Source organism: Aotus nancymaae, unplaced genomic scaffold (assembly GCF_030222135.1).
Source record: "Aotus nancymaae isolate 86718 unplaced genomic scaffold, 86718_ANA_hifiasm-v0.15.2.pri h1tg000046l, whole genome shotgun sequence".
In the NCBI taxonomy this organism is placed as follows: Eukaryota; Metazoa; Chordata; class Mammalia; order Primates; family Aotidae; genus Aotus; species Aotus nancymaae.
In genome coordinates this window covers 27784504-27806873 of record NW_026988460.1, presented here as the reverse complement: position 1 = coordinate 27806873, position 22370 = coordinate 27784504, and the positions used below count along the sequence as shown (strand labels likewise).

The following is a 22370-nucleotide window of genomic DNA, read 5'->3' as shown; positions in this document are numbered from 1 at the left end:
CCCAGGCTGGAGTGTGGAAGCACGATCTCAGCTCACTACAACCTCCACCTCCCAAGTTCAAGTGATTCTCCTGCCTCAGCCTCATGAGTAGCTGGGACTACAGGCGCATGCCACCATATCTGGCTAATTATTTTTATTTTTAATAAAAATAGGGTTTCATCAAGTTGGTCAGGCTGGTCTCGAACTCCTGACCTCAGGTTAACCACTTGTCTTGGCCTCCTGAAGTGCTGGGATTACAGGTGTGAGCCACTGCACCCGGCCCAGATGCTGTATTTTTAAATAGATAAAAAACCTACTATGGTCTTTCCATACAACCCTGTCATATAATAAACCTCAGCACTGAAGCTCTTTGGGAAACTCAAGGTAGAAAAGACTTTATAAACCTTGGATATGTGCTTTTATTTACAGACCAGGACCTCTTCCATCTATTCTCCCTCAGTTTCCACTCCAATTTCTCTCAAGTAAGACAAGCTTGAATTCTAACACTGAAAAAGAACTGGAAGGGATTTTAAAAGATCACCTAGTCTAACTCTCTCATTTTTCAGGGAGTTTACTGATGTGACCAGAGTCATACAAGAACCTGGTACCTGAGGTGTGTCTTAGGTATACAGCATCAGTTAAGAGCAGGGACTCTGGGTTCAAATACACAGACTTGAGTTTAAATACTGGCTCTCCCACTTACCAGATGAATAATCTTAAACCTACTTACCTGACCTCTATGAACCAGAATTTCTTCACCTGAACATAGTTCATACTAATCAATGGCACACATGTTAAAGGGTGTAGGGGCAAAGTGTACTGATGCCTGCAATTCACCTTGAAATGTAAAAGTGGATTGGGAGAGGGACAGATGAACAGATATATGATAAAGCATCATAGCAAAATGTTAATTATAGAATTTAGGCACACAGATATTTACAACTCTTTCAACTTCTGTTTGTCTGAAAACTGTCATACTTAAGTGGGAAAAGGACAACGAATACGTTAGATATGACAAAGCAATTTACATACAGCTACTTAGCACAGTGTTTGGCACATGGAAAGCACTCACAATGTTAGCTACTTGCAGTAATAGGTGCTTAGTAAGCCAGGGTCAAACACTTCTTTTTTGGAAAGATGATGCTCAAAATGGAAACCTGAGGCTTTTCTTTGGCCCTATTTAGCAAAATCAGGCTAAGAAGCAGTAGCTCAACTTTGTATTAAGTGAAGATTTCTGTAGAATCTAAGGCTCTGCAAAGGCCAAGGGGCATGGCTGTGACCTTAGAGAACAGCTGGCAGAGAGGGTGGCTGTATCATCATAGAGCAGATTTGGGAGTCAGAAACACACGTGGGTGCAAATCCCAGCTTTACCATTACTAAAACGAGTGTCAAGCATATAAGTGAAGTGCCCTCTCCCACCCTCAATATTTTCATCTGCCAAAAAATAATAATGTAGGTGAAAGTACTCGGCATCACTAGCACTTAGAAAAAGATTTAATTGGGATGGTCAAAAAGGATGCTTGGGGGGGTGGATAAACCAGATTGCTCTTCTCCATAATTCCCACTTCTCTCCCTCAGCTCCCGGGTCCTGGGAACCAAAATGAGCTTTTAAAGTCTAGTCAATTCCCTGCTTTAAACTGCCTCATAGCCTGCCATTGCGTTCACAATAAAATCCAGTTTCCTTACCGTGGCCGACAAAGCCTGCAGTAACTGATCCCACCAAGATAAAATAATCATTTTGTTTATTGATGTACACGTTTATCGTCTCTCACTACACTAAAATGTAAGCGATCTTATTTCCCGCTGTATCCCAGTGTCGCGAATACAGCCTTGCACAGACTGAGGGGATGAGGTTGGGCGGGCTTCCATCAGTGCTAGTTCATGAGTTGAAGCAAACCGTCAACTGCCCCTGTGAGTCGTCACCAGTTTTCCTGGGGCGACCCGTCACCCAGCTCCAGGGTGGCGCCCCTCCCCGAGGCCCCTGGCCCATTTTCACTTCCCTGAGGAAACTATGGCGGGAGACCCCTTGCGCGCATCCCGACACAAGCCCCTAACTTCAACAGCGCTCTCGCGGCAGCAGCCCTGCCCGGAGCCCCCAACTCCCTGGTCTGCTGACCACACCTCTCGCGCGTTCTCCTGGCCCACGAGCCCTGAGGCCGCCTGCTTGGCCAAGCCGCTCTCGTCCAGACCCAGCCCTTTCACATGGCTGTGGGAAGCGATGCGCTGCGTCTTCGTGGTGCTCTTCACCTCCTCAATCTTCATTTTGCAGACACCGGGGGCTAAAACCAGCGTGGAAAACCAGCAGCTAGGAAAGTGTAACCGGCGCCCGGGGTTACCATGCGGCCGTTTCTAGAGCAATTTGCAAAGGCCCGCCTAGGTTGGCGTTCCATTGGTGGAAGCGGAAACGCCTCTGCTCCCCATAGGCTTACGGCTGCGCCCATCGCGACTGAGGCTGGAGCTCCGGTCACCCACTTCCGGCTGTGTCTCCGGGTTGGCTTCCCCCCGCAGCCGGCGCTTCCTGCCCACGCTGGGGTCGGGAGCACAGTGGGGCCACGCCCCGGATTTGATCTAGGGCTGAGGCGTCGCGTGAGGTAGTGGCCCCCGGATACCATTCCTAATCGTTCCGTCCTATCTATTAACACATTTGAACGTCCATACTCTTATGCGAAGCTCAAGTTATTACTTCCGTTTTGGAAATAGAGGAACTGAGGTTCAGAGCTTAAACGGGAACTTTTAGTTACTAACCAGTGTTTTCTGACTCCAAGACCTTTGCATCTCCCTGGAAAGGCCCAGTTTAGCCAACCACTCCTTTCATGGAATTGTCTTCCCCTGCCTCTAGCCTCCTTCCTCCACCCAGCGATAAGGTTCCTGCTAAGTTCAGTTCAGTTGACTGTGAATAATATTTTGCAGTTTTCAAAACTTCACAGCTCTGTAAAGTAGTGTAATTCCAAATGCATCTACAAACAGGCGGAAAGAGGCCCATCTGTCCAAGAAAGCACCACAAATAATCAGAACTGGAAAGCTTCAGGCTTCAAAATCTATATAATGCTCATCCCATCCTATGACTCCAGATGAGATAATTGGCCAGCAAATTGTCCTGTCAAGTTTCATAATGATGTTAGCACAACCCGTACCACAATTGTACTTGCCATCCATCCATCCATCCATTCAACAAACACGGGACAGACACCACAATGCACTGGGTGTAAGGTCTTTTAGGCTGACTGACAGCACCATGGACACCATGGCAACCCCTGTGACCCCCACGTACACCCCTGGATGGCCTCCTGGAATTAGAAAATCTGAAGTAACTGGAAGACCATGAAAAAAGGAAGAATGATCAACCCCTGTGGTGCCTGACTAACTTGAGACTTTCTTCTATTTGTTCCTTATACTAGCCACAACTGACAAGAGAATTGGACTTTGTAACCAACCTTGGTCAACCTCGTGACTCCAGACCCTACGACCCATTCCCACTTTGCAAAAACTGCCCTAAACTGTAACTTCTGTAACTTTCCACTGCCTACCCCAAACCTTTAAAACCAACTCCTATCCCACTGCCCTCCACCGACTCTTTTTGGACTCAGCTTGCCCGGGTGAATAAACAGCAGCCATGTTGCTCACACAAAGCCTGTTTGGGGGGGTCTTTTCATTCAGAGTGCACATTTTAACACTGGGGATACAGGAATAAAAGCCTTGATGAGCTTACTCCTTGCTTAGAAAACTTGCAACATGAGACGTGCTGGGACAGGTACGCCCAGGTGGCATGCAAGACCAGAGCAGAAGCACCTGGAACAGCCCGGAGAGCCAGGAAAGCATCATGAAGGTGATGTTGCCTTGGCTGAATCCTAACAAATAGGAGAGATTTCCTCAGAAGCAAATGATATGACACCATTTTACTGAAGAGGAAACCGACATCCAGAGGAATGGAAGGATTTGTCCAGAGTGCAGGAGAGTTTATATTACAGTTGAGACAGACCTGAAATCAAATCCAATTACAGTAGTTCCAGAGTTTCACACCTCCTTGTACATCTTGATTCTAACTTTTGAATCTAGGTCTCTCTATATTTGTTTCTTTTCTTTTGAATCTAGGTTTCTAATGATTTGCATAATTACTCGGTCAATGTTTACTGGGAGCAGTTACTCTCTCCCAGTAAACTGCAGGCCTTTTGAGGGTGTATACCACATTTGATTATTTACCATTTTAACCAAAGTGCCTGACACACAGCCTACAACACATCTCACAATTAAGTCTTCTCATGAATTCAATTAAGCATCTAGACCACACACAAACACATACACTTGAATTCGTCAGTTTTGCTGCATGTATTTTACACATTGGCTTTTATGGGACTTGGTAATGATTTCCATCAGTGAATGGAATCTTCTGGCATTTTCAGGGCCCAAAAGAACAGAGGCCAGGCCTTGGAAGGCTGAGGTTGTTAGTAGTGGCATGTGGTTCATCAGCCCTAGAGACAGCACCCCACAAAAGTGGCTTAGCCCCTCATTGACTTGTTCCTGGTCATTACTCTTACATAAGGAGCAATTCCTTTCTCTGTGTGGAGAAGGAAGCTTTTCCACCAACTAGTAGTCAAAGTGAGGCATTCTATGGGACTGACTTCTTTGTGTATTGTCCAATTGGGGAAAATGATATTTTTTACATTTATTATTTTAAGCCATAATCTTTGTCTCTTTTGGCACAAAGAGAAGGATTTCCTTCTAGGCCAAAAAGAGGATGGGGGAATTAGGATTTTAGAGCACAGAGGAATCCCCTGTATTACTTGGTCTAGTGGTTTTTAAACCACATTCCCAGCAGTTGTGGAATCCTTTTGTGACCAGTACGGGTGGGGACGGGGAATGCTGAGAGTGTAGGATACCAGCTCCATGCCCTGACTTCCACCAGAGTTGTTCTTTTTGTGTGTGTGCTAAAGAATAGTTCAAAAATCACTGATAGGCTAGGTGCAGTGGTTCACACCTGTAATCTCAGCACTTAGGGAGGCCAAGGCAGGTGGATCACCTGAGGTCAGGAGTTCAAAACCTGCCCGGCCAACATGGCAAAACCTCATCTCTACTAAAAATACAAAAATTATTTGGGTGTAGTGGTGGGCACCTGAAATCCCAGCTACTCAAGAGCCTGAGGCACGAGAATCACTTGAACCTGGGAGGTGGAAGTTGCAGTGAGCTGAGATTGTGCCATTACACTCCAATCTGGGCAACAGAGTGAGACTCATCTCAAAAGAAAGAAAAGAAAATCACTGATCTGGCCTAGTATTCTCATTTTACAGGTGAGGTAACTGAGGCCCCAGGAGGGGACAGAGTTTGTCCAAGTTCCCAAATTAAGCAAATGCCTGACACAGATCCAATATGCAAAGATGCTGGACCTGGCTGTAAAGTTAGACGATTTCTTTCATTTCAACAGAAAACAATATGGCAGGCCATTATCCAAGCTACACAAGGCGAGTAAAACAGCAAGTGAAGCCTGCTGCAGTGGACAGGGTTATTCCTGACCAGCATCCATCCCACTTCTGGGCACCATCACTCTCATTTTCCTTTAGGAAATGACCGTTCTCCCACTTTGAGTCCAGGTAGTTTGGGCAAACTGACCCCACACCCCATGTTTATTTCAGTGGTAAGCATGTGACCCTGGCCCATATCCCATCCTCTCAGACATTGTGATTGGCTCAGGAATGTGACCAGCTAGTTCAATGACAGTCAGTCCTGGCAATTTACTGGACATAGCAGGAGAGAAAAACATAGGTCATAGATTTGCAGGCTGGTCATCTTTGCTACTTCATGGGGAGACTCTACCTGAGAATGAAGCCAAAACACAGGAAAGGAATGCTGAAAGAGATTCATGATGAAATCCTTTATATCCCTGCATCCAGCGTCGCCTTACTTGCAGTGTAACATGGCATTTACTTTGGGGCTTAAGATGTTTGAGTTAGATTTCTATCTGTGGGTACTGAAAATCCATATCAATGCAGTGACACATATGTAAGTAATTGTGTGGACTACTACATTCCAGAATTGTGCTATGACAGCCCTAGACCTGCCAGCTCACATTCTCTTACTCCCATGACTCTTGTTCTTTCACCTCCAGGCCTTTGACCTCTCTTTCTCCAGCCCAAGCTTGATTATATCAATCACTTGATTCCTGAACCTTCTGCTCCCTCCATACCTTGACTTCTATAACACCTGAACTTTGAACCCACAAGCCCAGGTCAAGCTTTCCTCTGCCTTCTCCACTGCCTCTGGAGGGCTACTGGGTGTGGCAGGATGCAATTACCCAATGGTGTCCTGGAACCACTGCACAGTCATGGTCTCCAGCCTCAACTGGAGTAACCCAAGTAATGATTAAATGTATTAGCCCAAGTGCAGTGGCTCATGCCTGTAATCCCAACACTTTGGAAGGCCGAGGCAGGCAGATCACCTGAGGTCAGGTGTTCGAGACCAGCCTGGCCAACATGGTGAAACCCCATCTCTACTAAAAATACAAAAATTAGCCGAGTATGGCAGCACACACCTGTAGTTCCAGCTACTCAGGAGGCTCAGGCAAGAGAATTGCTTGAACCCAGGAGGCAGAAGTTGCAGTGAGCTGAGATCGCATCACTGCACTCCAGCCTGGGTGATAGAGTCAAATAATAATAATAATAAATCAATAAATGTTGTATTCATTTTTTGGAGGGACTTCAAGTGATCCTCCTGCCTAAGCCTCCCAAGTAGCTGGGCATGCACCACCACATCCAGGAATTTTTTCTTTTTTCTGGTAAAGATAGGGGTCTTGCTGTGTTGGCTAGGCTCGTCTTGAATTCCTGGACTCAAGCAGTCCTCCTGGCTTGACCTCCCAAAATGCTGGGATTATAGGCATGAGCCATTGCACCTGTCCACAAATGTTGTAATAGCTAAACGATTAGGTCAGCTGCAGTAACAGAGAGAGCTAAAATAACAGTGGATCAAGCAAGAGAGAAGTCACTTTATCTCACATAATGTCCAAGCAAGCATGTCAGCAGGTGAGCTGACTTTACAATCAGATAGGGCCTATGCTCATTTTATGATGTGGCTCTGTCACTCCCCACACACACCATCTATCAGGTGGTCCAAGACAGCTGCTCAAACTCCTCCCAAAAGGGCTGAATTTGCACCAACAAGAAGGAAAAGGGGAAAGAAGACAACATGCTCTTTCCCTTTAACCTTGACATTGAAGTTGCACCATCATTTCTACTCATCCCAGGGGCCAGAACTTAATCAAATGGCTAGAACTAGCTGCAAAGGAGGCTGAGAAACATAGCCTTACACTGGATGGATATATGCCCAGTTAAAAATTCAATTCCTATGTAAAGAGAGAAGGTAGATGGGGAAACAACTCTCAGGCTCTACCCTAAGCTTCCACTGTGTGCCAAACACTACTGGATTCTCCTTGTATGCTGACTCAAAGGCAGGCATCACCTTCCTTCTAGCCAAGATATCCCTACTATCTGGGTCCCAGATAATAACCTGGGCCCAATTCCACCTCTCAGAGGCCTTGTTCCACCCATTACCTTTCTTTTCCTGTATTACTATCTGTTCTCCCTGATCATTCCCACAGGATATGTGCAATCTTTCTCCTCCCTCCCCATCCCAGTGTCATCACTTGCATTTCTTTTCTAGCACAGTTCTCATCTTGCTAAGTGCCCCGCTTCCCTTCCCAGTCTTCAGCTCAGTGCAACGTAGCTTTTACACTTGCTGCTCCCTTGAATCTGCTCTTAAAAGTCCAGGATGCCACAAAGTGAGTCTTAATAAATTTTAAAAATTGAAATCATACATTATACTTTTCCAATCACAATGGAATAAAACTTGAAATCAATAATAGAAGGAAAATTCACAAAATATGTGAAAATTAAACAATATACTATTAAACAATTAATAGGTCAAAGAAGAAATCACAAGGGAAATCAGAAAATGAGATGAATGACAACAAAAGCACAATATACCAAAACTTATGGGATGCAGCAAAAGCAGTGTTAAGAGAGAAATTTATAGCTATGAACATCTATAATAAAAAAGAAGAAAGATCTCAAATTCATAACTTAACTGTACAACTAAAGGAACCAGAAAAAAAAAGAACACGCTAAATCCAAAACTAGCAAAAGAAAAGAAACAATAAAGATTAGAGAGTAGCAGTATTCCCAATAGTAAAGAAGTGCAAGCAATTTAAGAATCTATTGACAGACAATGGATTTTAAAAAGATAGTGTATACATATAACAGAATATTAATAAGCCCTAAAAAAGAAAAAATTCTGACACATGTTACAATACAGATGAAAATTGAGCCATCATGCTAGGTAAAATAAGCCAGTCATAAAAAGATAAATACAGTAGGACTCCACTTATATGAGGTGCCTGAAGTAGTTAAATTCATAAACACAAAAAGTACAATGGTGGTTGCCAGGGGCTGGGGAAAGGAAAAATAGAGAGCTAATTTAATGGGTGCAGGATGTCTGTTTGGGAAAATGAAAGAGTTCTGGAGATGGATGATAGTGATGGTCGCACAACAATGGAAATGTACTTAATGCCACCTAACTGTACACGTAAAATGGTTAATATGGTATAGTTTATGCTACGTATCTTTTACCACAATTTTTTCAAAAGATTAGAATGGAGACAAAATAGAGAAATAGAAAAATAGAGAAAATCAAAAAAACTAAAAGTTATTTCTTTGAAAAAAATAGCAAAATTGACAAATCTTTAGCTAGATTGACTAAGAAAACAAGAGCAAAGACAAATTACTAAAATCAGAAATTACAGCAGGAACATTACTATTTACTATACAGAAATAAAAAGGAATATAAGAGAATACTATAAATATTATAAACAAATTGGATAATCTGGATGAAACAGACAAATTTGTGGAAACAAACTATGAACAGACTACCAAAACTGACTCAAGAAAAAGTAGAAAATCTTACTGTAATCAAATTAGGAGATAGAGTCAGTAATCAAAACTCTACCTATAAAGAAAAGCCTAGAGCCAAATGGCTTAACTACTGATTTCTACCAAACGTTTAAAGAACTAACACCAGTCCTGGAGCAATGGCTCATGCCTGTAACCCCAGCACTTTGCAAGGATGATGTAGGAGGACTGTTTGAGGAGAGGAGTTCAAGACCAGTTTGGGAAACAGCAAGACCCCATCTCAAAAAAAAAAAAAAAAATTTTTTTTAATTAGCCATGCATGGTTGTGCACACTTGAAGTCTTAGCTACTTGGGAGGCTGAGGCAGTAGGATTACTCAGGCCCAGGAGTTTGAGGCTGCAGTGAGCTGTGATCACATCATTGCACTTTAGCTTGGGTGACAAAGTAAGACACCAGTCCTTCTCAAACTCTTCGAAAAAACAAAAGAGAAGAGAACACTTTCCAGTGCATTCTATGAGGCCAGTGCTGCCCTGATACCAAAATCAGATAAAAACACTATAAAACAGGCTGGGCATGGTGGTTCACACCTGTAATCTCAGCAGTTTGGGAGGCCGAGGCAGGCGGATCATCTGAGGTCAGGAGTTCGAGACTCCTGTCTCTACTAAAAATACAAAAACTAGCTGGGCATGGTGGCATCCGCCTGTAATCCCAGCTACTCAGCAGGCTGAGGCAGAGAATTGCTTGAACCTGGGAGGCAGAGGTTGCAGTGAGCCAAGATCACACCACTGCACTCCAGCCTGGGTGACAGAGTGAGACTCCATCTCAAAAAACAAAACAAAACAAACAAAAAACACTGTAAAACAAATGAACCAAAAAAACAGGTCAAGACCCTGTATGAGTGTAGCTGCAACAATTCTCAACAAAATTCTAGCAAACCCAATTTAGCAGCTTGTTAAAGGATTATACACCATGACCAGTGGGATTTATTCTAGGAATACAAAGGTGGTTTGACATACAAAAATCAATGTAATATACCCCATTAATAGAGCCAAGGAATAAAAAGACCCACATGATCAACTCAATTGATTCAGAAAAAAACATTTGACAAAATCCAATACACTTTCATGATTTAAAAAACAATTAGGAGTTGCCTATGAGAGGGAGGCAGAGCAAGATTGCTAAATGAGCCCTCCAGCAATTGCTCCTCACCCCTGCCAGCAGAAATACCAAATTGAAAAACTATCCACACAAGAAAGCACCTTCATAACAACCAAAAATCAGGTGAGCAGTCACAGTCCCTGGTTTTAACATCACATCAAAGAAAGAAGCACTAAACAGGGTAGGAAAGACAATCTTGTCTCACCTCCACTACCCCTCTCTCATCCCCAGCCTGCGGCCTCATGGCACAGAGAGAGAATCTATGTACGTGGCAAGAGATTGTGGGAATTTGCACTGGAATTCAGTGCTGCCCTGTCACAGCAGAAAGCAACACAAGGCAGAATTCAGCCAGCACCCACCCACCAGCCTCCTGAGTAGCTGGGATTACAGGCACATGCCATCACACCTGCCTAGTTTTTGTATTTTTAGTAGAGACGGGGTTCTCGAACTGCTGACCTCAGGTGATCCACCCACCTCGGCCTCACAAAGTGCTGAGATTACCAGTGTGAACCAACATTTAGACCAGCCATAGCCAGAGAGGAATCATTCATCCCAGTGGTCAGAACCTGAGTTCCAGCCAGCCTCATCACCACAGGCTAAAGTGCTCTGGGGTTCTACATAAACTTGGAAGGCAGTCTAGGCCATAAGGACTGCAATTCCTGGACAAATCTTGGTGCTCTGCTAGTCTTGGAGCCAGTGAATGTGGGGTGCATGTGGCCTAGCAAGACAACAGCCAGGGCAGTCAAGAATGTGTTTGCATCACCCCTCCCTCAAAGCCAGGCAGTGCAATTTGCACCTCCCAAAGAGATTCCTTTCTTCTGCTTGAGGAGAGCAGAGGGGAGAGTAAAGGGAACTTTGTCTTGCAACTTGGTTACTAGCTTAGCCACAGTAGAATGGGGCACCAGGTAGAGTCCTGACGCCCCTATTTCAGGCTCTAGCTCCCAGACAACATTCCTAGACACACCCTGGGACAAAAGGGAATGCACCATCTTGAAGGGGAAAAACCCAAACCTGGCAGGATTCATCATCTGCTGAGTAGAGTGCATGGCCTTGAATAAACATCAGTGGTAGCCAAACAGTATTTACCATGAGTCTTGGGTGAGACACAGTGCCATGCTGGCTTCAGGTGACCCAGAACATTCCCAGTTGTGGTGACCACAGAGACTCCTTCTGTTTGAGGAAACAAGAGGAAAGAGATAAAGGGGCTTTGTCTTGCACCTTGGATACCACCTCAGCCACAGTGGGGTAGAGCACCAAGTGGTCTTTTGGGGTTCCCAGTTCCAGGCCTTAGCTCCTGGATGACATTTTTGGACTTGGCTTGGGTGGCAGAGGTCAAGCAGTGGTCACCATGGCCCTTGGGTGAGACACAGTATTGTGCTGGCTTTGAGGGAGGGGTGATGACCCAACAAAGTCCCAGTTTTAGGTCTGACCCAACAAAGTCCCAGTGATGTTACCACAGAGGTGATTGTATCATCCCTCCCTCAGCTTCAGGCAGTTTATCAGAGAGACTCTGTTCCTGGGAAAGCAAGGGAAGAAAACAACAGTCTCTGGTAATCCAGGGAATTCTCTCAGATCTTACCCAAGACCACCAAGGCAGTACCTCTATGCATCTGAAAGTCACAGCATTATTGGACTTGGGGTGCCCCCTAGTGCAGATACGCCTGCAGTGAACAAAGACTTAACACTCAATTCCCTTTGAATGCTTGGCAAGCCTTCCCAAGAAGGATGGGTACAAACAAGCTCAGTTTGCAAAGACTATAATAAATACCTAACTCTTCAATGCCCAGATATTGACAAACATCCACATTATCAAGGCTATCCAGGAAAACATGACATCACCAAACAAATGAAATAAGGCACCAGTGATCAATCCTGAAGTGACAGAGATATGGGAACTTTTTAGACAGAGAATTCAAAATAGCTCTTTTGAAGAAGCTCAATGAAATTCAAGATAATGCAGAGAAGGAATTCAGAATCCTATCAGGTAAATTTAACAAAGAGATTGAAATAATTAAAAAGAATCAAGCAGAACTTCTGGAGCCGAAAAATTCAGTTGATATATGAAGAATGCATCAGTCCACAGAAGAATTGATCAAGAAGAAGAATTAGCGAGCTTGAAGACAATTTATTTGGCTGGGCTCAGTGGCTCATGCCTGTAATCCCAGCACTGTGGGAGGCTGAGGTAGGCAGATCACATGAGGTCAGGAGTTTCAGACCAGCCTGGCCAACATAGTGAAAACCCATCTCTACTAAAAATACAAATGTTACCTGGGCATGGTGGTGGGCCCCTGTAATCTAGCTACTCTGGAGCCTGAGGTAGGAAAATCACTTGAACCTGGGAGGCGGATGTTGCAGTGAGCAGAGATCACGCCACTGAACTCCAGCATGGCGGGAAGAGCGAAACTGTCAATCTCTGTACTTGAAAATACACAGAGATGGCCAGGCATGGTGGCTCTTGCCTATAATTCCAGCACTTTGGGAGGCCAGCAGATAATTGAGGCCAGAAGTTTGAGACCAGCATGGGCAACATGGTGAAACCCCATCTCTACAAAAAAATAAAAATTAATTAGCTGGGTGTGGTGGCACATGTCTGTACTTCCAGCTACTTGGGAGGCTGAAGTGAGAGAATCAGTTGAGCCTGAGAGGTCAAGGCTGCAGTGAGCTGTGCTTGCACCACTGCACTCCAGCCTGGGTGAGAAACTTTGTCTTAAAAAAAATAAGAAGAGGAAGAAGAAAAGAAAAATAAAATGCAAAGAGAGAAAAAATTTTAAAAAAAGAATGAAACATATCTGCTAAATCTAGAGAATAACCTCAAAAGGGTAAATCTAAGAGTTGTTGGTCTTAAAAGGAGGTAGAAAGAGAGATCAGATAGAAAGTTTATTCAAAGGGATAATAAACAGAACTTTCCAAACCTAGAGAAAATAATTAATATTCAAGTATAAGAAGGTTATAGAACACCAGATATAACCCAAATAAGACTACATATAGACATTTAATAACCAGACTTCCAAAGATCAAGAATAAAGAAAGGGTCCTAAAAGCAGCAAAAGAAAAGAAACAAATAACATACAAAGGAGTTCCAATATATCTGGCAGCAGACTTCTCAGTGGGAACCTTAAAGGCCTGGAGAGAGTGGCATAACATATTTAAAGTGCTAAAGGAAGGCTAGGCATGGTGGCTTATGCCTGTAATCCCAGCACTTTGGGACGCCAAGGTGGGTGGATCATTTGAGATCAGGAGTTCAAGACCAGTCTGGCAAACATGGTGAAACCATATCTATTAAAAGTAAAAAAATCAGCCAGGAATGGTGCCATGCATCTGTAGTCCCAGCTACTTGAGAGGCTGAAGCAGGAGAGTTGCTTAAACCCAAGAGGCAGAGGTTGCAGTGAGCTGAGATTGTGCCACTGCACTCCAGCCTGTGCTACAGAGCGAGATTCCATCTCAAAATAAGTAAGTAAATAAAGTGCTGAAGAAAAAAAGCTTTTATGGTAGGATAGCGCATCCAGCAAAAATATACTTCGAACATAAAAGAGAAATAAAGACTTTCTTAGACAAACAAGAGCTGAAGGATTTCATCAACACCAGACTTGTCCTACAAGAAATGCTGAAGTGAATTCTTCAGTCTGCAAGAAAAGGATGTTAATGAGCAATAAGAAATCACCTGAAGGTGCAAAACTCACTGGTAATAGTAAGTACACAGACAAACACAAAATAGTATAACACTGTAATTGTGGTGTGTAAATTATTCACGTCTTAAGTAGAAGGAATAAAAGATGAACCTATCAAAAATAATAACTACAATAACTTTTCAAGACATGACAGTATAAGATATATATCATAGAAACAACAAAAAGTATAAAAGCAGGGGGATGAAGTTAAACTGTAGAGTTTTTATTCGTTTTCTCTTTGTTCTTTTGTTTTGGCAATTAGTGTTAAGTTGTCATTAGTTGAAAATAAACTATACAGATGTTATTTGCAAGCCTCATGGTAACCACAAATAAAAAAAACCTTACCATACATGCACACACACACACACACACAAAAAGCAAGAAATTTAAAGATACCTTCAGAAAAAAACACCATCACAGAAAGTAAAACAGGAAGGAAAAAAGGAAGGAAGAGAAGACCACAATAAAGAAACCAAATAATAAAATGACAGTAGTGAACTCTTATCAGTAATAATAGTGAATGTAAATGGACTAAACTTTGCAATAAAAAGACGAAGAGTGGCTGAATGGATTGAAAAAACAAGACCTGCCAGGTGCGATGGCTCATGCCTGTAATCCCAGCACTTTGGGAGGCCAAAGTGGGTGGATTGCTTGAGTCCAGGAGTTTGAGGCCATGCCCAACATGGAGAAACCCCATCTCTACAAAAAATATAAAAATTAGCCAGGCATGATGGCACATACCTGTAGTTCCAGCCACTTGGGAGCCTCAGGTGGCAGGAACACTTGACCCTGGAAGGTCAAGGCTGCAGTAAGCCATAATCATGCCACCGTCCTCCAGCCTGGGTGACAGTGTGAAACCGTGTTAAAAAAAAAAAAGACCCAATGATCTACTGCCTATAAGAAACATATTTCATATATAAAGACACACATAGATGGAAAATAAAGGGATGGAAAAGATGTTTCATGCAAATTAAAACCAAAAAAGAGCAGGAGTAGCTATACTTATAGCAGAAAAAATAGATTTCAAGATAAAAACTATATAAGGAGACAAAGATCATCATATAGTGATAAAGGGACCAATTCAGCAAGAGGATATAACAATTGTAAATATATATACATCCAACATTTGAGCACCACATATAGAAACAAAATAGTATTAGAGCTAAAGATCATGAATGAAGAAACATGGGACTTAATCTGCTATAGACCAAGTGGGCTCAATAGATATTTACAGAACATTTCTTCTAACAGCTGCAGAATACACATTATTCTCCTGAGCACATGGATCATTCTTAAGGATAGACCACATGTTAGGCCACAAAATAAGTGCCTACATAAAAAAAATTGAAACACTTTAAATAAACAACTTAATGATGCATCTTAAATAACTAGAAAAGCAAGAGCAAACCAAATCCAAAATTAGTAAAAGAAAACAAAGATCAGAGAAGAAATAAATAAAATTGAAATGAAAAATACAAAAAAGCAATGAAATTAAGACTTGGTTATTTGAAAAGACAATATCAACAAATCTTCAGTCAGACTAAGAAAAAAACAGAGAAGACACAAATGAATATAATCACAGATGAAAAGGGAAACATTACAACTGATGCCACAGAAATTCAAAGTATCATGAGCAACTACTGTGAACAACTATATGTCAATAAATTGGAAAACTTAGAAGAATAGATAAATTCCTAACATATATAACCTGCTGAGATTGAATCATGAAGGAATCCAAAACCTGAATAGACCAAACTAGCAAGTAACAAGATCTAAGCTGTAATAAAAAGTCTCCCAGCAAAGAAACACCTGGGACCCAATGGCTTTACTGCTGAATTTTACCAGACATTTAAAGAAGAACTAATATCAATCCTCCTCAAACTATCGCAAAAAATAGAGGAAGGAATACCTTCAAACTTATTTTATGAGGTCAGTGTTACCCTGATACAAATCAGACAAAGACATATCAAAAAAAGAAAACTATAGGCCGATATCCCTGGTGAACATTAATGCAGAAGTCCTCAACAAAATGTTAGCAATGTGAATTCAACAACACATTAAAAAGATCATTCATCATAACCAAGTGGGATTTATCACAGGGATGCAAGGATGTTTCAACATATGCAAATCAGTGTGATACATCATATCAATAAAATGAAGGACAAAAGCCATATGGTCATTTCAATTGATACTGAAAAACATTTGATAGAATTCAATATTCTGCTATGATAAAAGCCCTCAAAAAACTTGGCATAAAAGGAACTTACCTCAATATAATAAAAGGCATATACAGCAAACCCACAGCTAGTGTCATACTGAATGGGGGAAAATTGAAAGCCTTTCCCTTATAATCTGGAAGAAGACAAGGATGCCCCTTTACCACTATTATTCAACATAGTACTGGAAGTCCTGGGTGGAGCAATCAGACAAGACAAAGAAATAAAAGGCATTCAAACTGGAAAAAAATAAGTCAAATTATTCTTCTTTGCAGATGATATGAAATTATATTTGCAAAAATCTAAACATTATACACACACACACACACACACACATACACACAGATACACACAAACTGTTAAAACTGATAAACAAATCCAGTAACGTTGTAGGATACAAAGTCAACATGCAAAAATCAGTAGTATTTCTATATGCCAACTGTGAACAATCTGAAAAAGGAAATTAAGAAAACGATCCCATTTGCAATAGCTACAAACACAATAAAATAGGAATAAACAACCAAAGAAGTGAGAGATCTCTACAATGAAAACTATAAAACACTTATGCAGGAAACTGAAGAGCAGGAAACTGAAGAGCCCACAAAAAAATGAAAGACCATGTTTATGAATTGAAAGAATCAATATTGTTAAAATGTCCATACTACCCAAAGCAATATACAGATTCAGTGCAATCCCTATAAAAATACCAATGACATTCTTCACAGAAATAGAAAAAAAAAATCCTAAAATCCATATGCAACCGCAAAAGACTCAGGATAGCCAAAACCGTCCTGAGCAAAAAGAACAAAACTTGAGCAATCACATAACCTGACTTCAAATTATGATACAGAGCTATGGTAACCAAAATAGCATGGTACTGGCATTGAAAACAAAAACATAGTCTAATGGAGCAGAATAGAGAAACCAGAAACAAATCCATACATTTACAATGAACTCATTTTAGACAAAGGTGCCAAGAACATACACTAGCGAAAGGGTAGCCTCTTAAATAAATGGTTCTGGGAACACTGGATATCCGTATATGGGAAAATGAAACTAGACCCCTATCTCCCTTCATATACAAAAATCAAATCAAAATGGATTAAATACTTAAATCTATGACCTCAAACTATGAAACTACTGAAAAAAAAACAATGGAGAAATTCCCCAGGACATCCGTCTGGGGAAAGATTCCTTGAGTAATACCCCATAAAAAACACAGATAACCAAAACACAAATGGACAAATGAGATTATATGAAGTTAAAAAACCTTCTTCACAGCAAAGAAACAATCAACAAAGTGAGGAAACAATCCACAAAATGGGGGGAAATATTTGCAAACTATTCATCTCACAAGGGATTAATAACCAGAATATACAAGGAACTCAAAATGGGCAAAAGATCTGAATAGACGTTTCTCAAAAGAAGACATCCAAATGGCAAGTAGGTATATGAAAAGGTGCTCACCATCACGATCATCAGAGAGTTGCAAATCAAAATACAATGAGTATCATCTCACCCCAGTTAAAATGGCTTTTATCCAAAAGACAGGCAATTTAAAAATGCCAGTTGAAGATATGGAGAAAAAGGAATCAGTATATCGAAGAGACATGTGTACTCCCATGTTTACTGCAGCACTATTCACAATAGCCACAATTTAGGAGCATCCCAAGTGTCCATTAACAGGTGAATGGATAAAGGAAATGAAAGAGAATGAGATCCCATCACTTCAACGACATGGATATAACTGGAGGTCATGATGTTAAGTGTAATAAGCCAGGCACAAAAAGACAAATTTTGCATGTTCTCACTCATTTGTGGGAGCTAAAAATTAAAAGAATTGAACTCATGGAGATAGGGAATCGAATAATGGTTATAAGAGGTTGGGAAGGGTAGTGGGGACAGAGAGTGGGAATGGTTAATGGGTACAAAACTATAGTTAGAATGAATAAGATCTAGTGCTTGATAGCACAACAGGGTGACTATAATCAACAATAATTTATTGCACATTTTAAAATAACTAAAAAAGTATAATTGGGTTGTTTATAACAGAAATAAATTATGAATGCTTGAGATGATGAATACCCTATTTACCTTGATGTGATTATTATGCATTGTATGCCTGTGTCAAAATATCTCATGTACTCCATAAATGTATATACCTACTATGTACCTATACAATTAAAATTTTTTTAAAAAACTTCCTCAATATGATATGATGCAAGCTGTTTTTTTGTTTTGTTTTGTTTTGTTTTTTAGATGGAGTCTCAGTCTATTGCCCAGGCTGCAGGGCAGCGGCGTGATCTGGGCTCACTGCAACCTCTGCCTCCCAGGTTGAAGCAATTCTCCTGCCTCAGCCTCTCAAGCAGCTGGAATTACAGGCACACACCACCACACCTGGTGAATTTTTTTGTATTTTTAGTAGAGACCGGGTTTCATCATGTTGGCCAAGCTGCTCTCAAACTCCTGACCTCAAGTGATCCACCTGTCTTGGTCTCCCAAAGTGCTGGGATTACAGGCATGAACCACCATGCCGAGCTGGTAAGCTCTCTTGATTTATTTTATTTTAAATATTTACCCTGTCCATCCCTAACCTCCACTCTGATTTCATTTCCCCATGGAGGTGCCCACTCTAATGCATCTGGTCCAGGTCCTGGCTGGTTTTCTGTCCCTGGTAAATAAGTAGCATTCATTTATATAAGCAAGTACATACATGCCCTTGTACTACAGATCTCATTCTGTTTCTTACCTTTTTCACCCAACACCGAGGGTATGATATGTGTTGTATGTGTTTGTGTGTGTGTGTGTGTACAATCTCTTCATTTCTCATTGATCCCTGCCAGATTGGCAATTCCTGCTGTTGTCCAAGTCCCACCCTAAGTATCCACCACATCTTATTCTCCTTCCAGTGTTAGACCCTCCACTGCCTCTAACTCCACACAATTACAACAAAGCTACAATGAACATCCTCATCCTTGTGTGCTAATGGACCTGAGAACAAAGCTTACTCAGGGGTGGGGCTGCTATAGGCACACTCGCTGTACCTGCTCCCACATCTTCAGCAGCATTTGGACTTATCCACCTTTCTAATTATTGGCAAGCTAACGGGCATGCTTATTATTTCAGACCTGGGCTGGTTTCTGGGGTGAAAGTGGATAGAGATGATTTTTGCTGCCACCTTATATAGGTGGTACAAAGTCATAAAATTAACTAACATTGAATTATGTTGTGAGAACACTATTGCCTTTTTAGTTTTCTTTTAGTAAGTTTTAATGTGTTGGAGTGTGCCTTTAATTCCTTTCACATACAGTCACATGTCCCATAACAACGTTTTGGTCAAATGACAGATCACATTGACAGACGCGAGCCATCATGCCCGGCTGGTAAGCTCTCTTGATTTATTTTATTTTAAAGATTTTCCCTCTCCATCCCTAATCCCCACCTTATAGGTGGTACAAAGTCATAAAATTAACTAACGTTGATTTATGTAGTGAGAACACTATTGCTTTTTTAGTTTTCTTTTAGTGCTGGGATTACATATAAGAGTGGTCTCATAAGAGTATCATGGAGCATATATAAAAACCTGATATATGAAACTTGATATTGGCATTTCAGATCAAGTAGGGGAAATGATTGATATTCAATATTCAATAATAATGTTGGGACATTTGTTTTTCCAGATTAAAAAAATACATATATACATATGTATATATACCATCTATGTTTGTATAAGTATACTCTATGATGTTTGTGCAATGGCAAAATCACTTAAAGACACATTTCTCATAAAGTATCCCTGTCATTAAGGGATGCATGACTGTACTTGCTAGTCTTCCTTTTTATTAAAGACTCTTTGGAAAAGCTACTGTTGTTTTCATTGTGTTTATTTTTGTGGTTTCTGACTATTTCTGGTAAGTGATAATGGTTTTCTATGCATGGGGAAATACTTCATTAAGCAAAAAAAGCAGGTCAATTGAAAGAAAAATGGTAATTAAGTCATAGGTGTTCCCTAGATAGCACAGAAATTCTGAAGATGGTTTTTCATATCACCAAGGTTGGGGAAATCAGACATAAACCAAGGTTCATCTGGGAACAGAGGGGTCCATCCTCATGCTCCAGGCAGCCTGGTAGACCCTATCTCACAAAATGACCCAGGTTCAAATCCTGTTTACTCTGAGCAAGTTACCTCTCATTTTTCCCTGCACAGCAATGACAACACTCACAGAATTATTAAGATAATTAAATGAAATCTTAACAAGGGACTCTAGCACTGGGAGGGGCACAGAACATGGTGTCAGCACCTTGGAGTGTGAAGACATGGCCTTTTATTTTATTTTATTTTTTGAGACATAGTCTCTCTCTGTTGCCCAGGCTCCAGTTAAGTGAAATGATCTTGGCTCACTGCAACCTCCACTTCCCCAGCTCAAGCGATTCTCCTGTCTCAGCCAGGATTACAGTGCCCACCACAACGCCTGGTTAATTTTTGTATTTTTAATAGAGACAGGGTTTCACCATATTGGTCAGGCTGGTCTTGAGCTCCTGACCTCAGGTGATCCACCTGCCTCGGCCTCCCAAAGTGCTCAGATTACAGGTGTGAGCCACCACACCCAGCCATCTTTTCTTAATAGTTGCCTTCTGTGTGTGTGTCCTGGTCTTAGCAGTTGATTTTGTCATGCTTTTCCCCCTTCATTATTATGTATTGAATTAATTTTTGTTTTGTGCGTTATCCTTGCACATGGACCATGCTAATTGTCTCTATCTTGTACCAATTTTAGTATATGCGCTGCTGAAGCGAGCACTTGCCATACTTTTTAAATGGAAACAGTACCTCTGGGCACTCACAGGAACTGTTTTGGAGCCTAGAGGCAGGAAGCTGGGCTGGGGACAGGGGTCAGGTTAGCAAGGGCAAAGCCTGTGCCTCCCACCATAAAGTCCTCTGCTGGGAGCAGTGTTTCCATTTCAGCAGTCATGTCCCACTGCAATGGGTAACCCTGGCCACATCCGCTGACTCCCAGAGTCTGCCTGGGAACGTGGCTGAGCCTGGGGCTCCCATGGGCCATATCTGGAGCATATGGCAGCGGAGTCAGAGGTCAGTCAGGATAGCCCGGACGAATGCAGCAGGTCTAACAAGAGGGCAAGCATTGAGGTCTTTTCTGGTGAAGATCTTAACTGTCAAATTGTGGTCCTGGGATCTAGGATGTAGAATAAACCTGGCAAAGACCCTGCAGAGCTCTGATGAGGTGGAGTGGAATTAGGAGCCATCCATTTAGTCAATAAATATGAACATAGATTCGACAATCCAGATAAATGTTTATATTAGTTTCCTATTGCTGCCATAACAGATCTAGTGGCTTACAACAACACAAATTGATAAGCTTACAGTTTTGGAGGCCAGAGTCCAAAATGGGTCCCACTGGGTTAAAATGAACGTGTTGTTAGGGCCACATTCCTTTCTGAGGATTCTTGGGGAGAATCCATTTTCTCACCTTCTCCAGGTAGCCCACATGCCAGGACTCAAGTCTCCTTTCTACCTTCAAAGCCAGAAATGGCCGATTGAGTCTTTCTTATGATGTCATCTTTCTGTTTCTGACCTTCCTGCCTCTCTTCTTTTTTTCTTTTTTTTTTGAGAGAGTCTCGCTCTGTTGCCCAAGCTGGAGTACAGTGGTGTGATCTCAGCTCACCACAACCTCTGCCTCCAGGGTTCAAGTGATTATCCTGCCTCAGCCTCCCAAGTAGCTAGGACTACAGGCGGATGCCACAATGCCCAGCTCATTTTTGTATTTTTAGTAGATACAGGATTTCACTATGTTGGCCAGGCTGGTCTCAAACTCCTGACCTCGTGATCCGCCCGCCTCAGCGTCCCAAAGTGCTGGGATTACAGGCATGAGCCACTGTACCCGGCCAAGACCCTTATCTTAATCACATCTGTGAAGTCCCTTTGGCTATGGAAGGTAACAGAGTCTGCACTGGCTCTAGGATGTGAACATCTTTGGGGGCCCACGATTCTGCCATGACCAGGCTCCCCTCCTGAGGTCCTGTCATAGCCCAGGCCCAGATTTCAGTCTAATGGCAAAGAGTACACTTGTATTGCCTGCCTTGGGAAATATGCCGGCGTTAGCTGTGACTAGGCCAACTTGGGTGGTATACTCACTAACAATCCAATCACTGTGGCCAGCAGGATGGACCATGCTGCTTGGTTAGTACTGAATCTCAGGCTCATCCCAGGAACTGAGATGGGGTCAGCCCTCCAGTGACCTGGAAGAAAGGAGGGGAGAAGTTTCCAAGGAGAATCGGGGAGCTCTTACGAAAGCAGAGGGAGTAGGTGCTGACCACTACAGACCACAATGATCTTGTGAAACACTGTGATGCCCATTTTGCAGGTGGAAGAGATGGTGAAGTCACACTGTCAGCATGAGGTACAGCCATGATTTGAACCCGCGTGGAGGAGTTCGTGCCACT

General features: G+C 42.0%; 1 protein-coding gene and 1 non-coding gene across 5 annotated transcripts in view; both read right to left on the bottom strand.

Annotated features, from left to right (window-relative positions):
* RUVBL1 (RuvB like AAA ATPase 1) overlaps nt 1-22370 on the bottom strand; it is a 73992-nt gene that overhangs the window by 40877 nt on the left and 10745 nt on the right. For 3 of the 4 annotated variants that reach the window (XM_012435373.2, XM_012435374.3, XM_021669499.2), the window contains exon 3: nt 22063-22166. In XM_012435373.2, coding sequence (XP_012290796.1) covers nt 22063-22166 — 104 coding nt within the window. Of the gene's footprint in view, nt 1-2100; nt 2338-22062; nt 22167-22370 lie in introns of those variants that run through there. The other variant, XM_012435375.3, reaches the window with a different exon arrangement.
* LOC135268931 (U6 spliceosomal RNA) lies at nt 20604-20710 on the bottom strand. Its single transcript, XR_010337269.1, has one exon. It is a non-coding gene; the product is annotated as a U6 spliceosomal RNA (small nuclear RNA).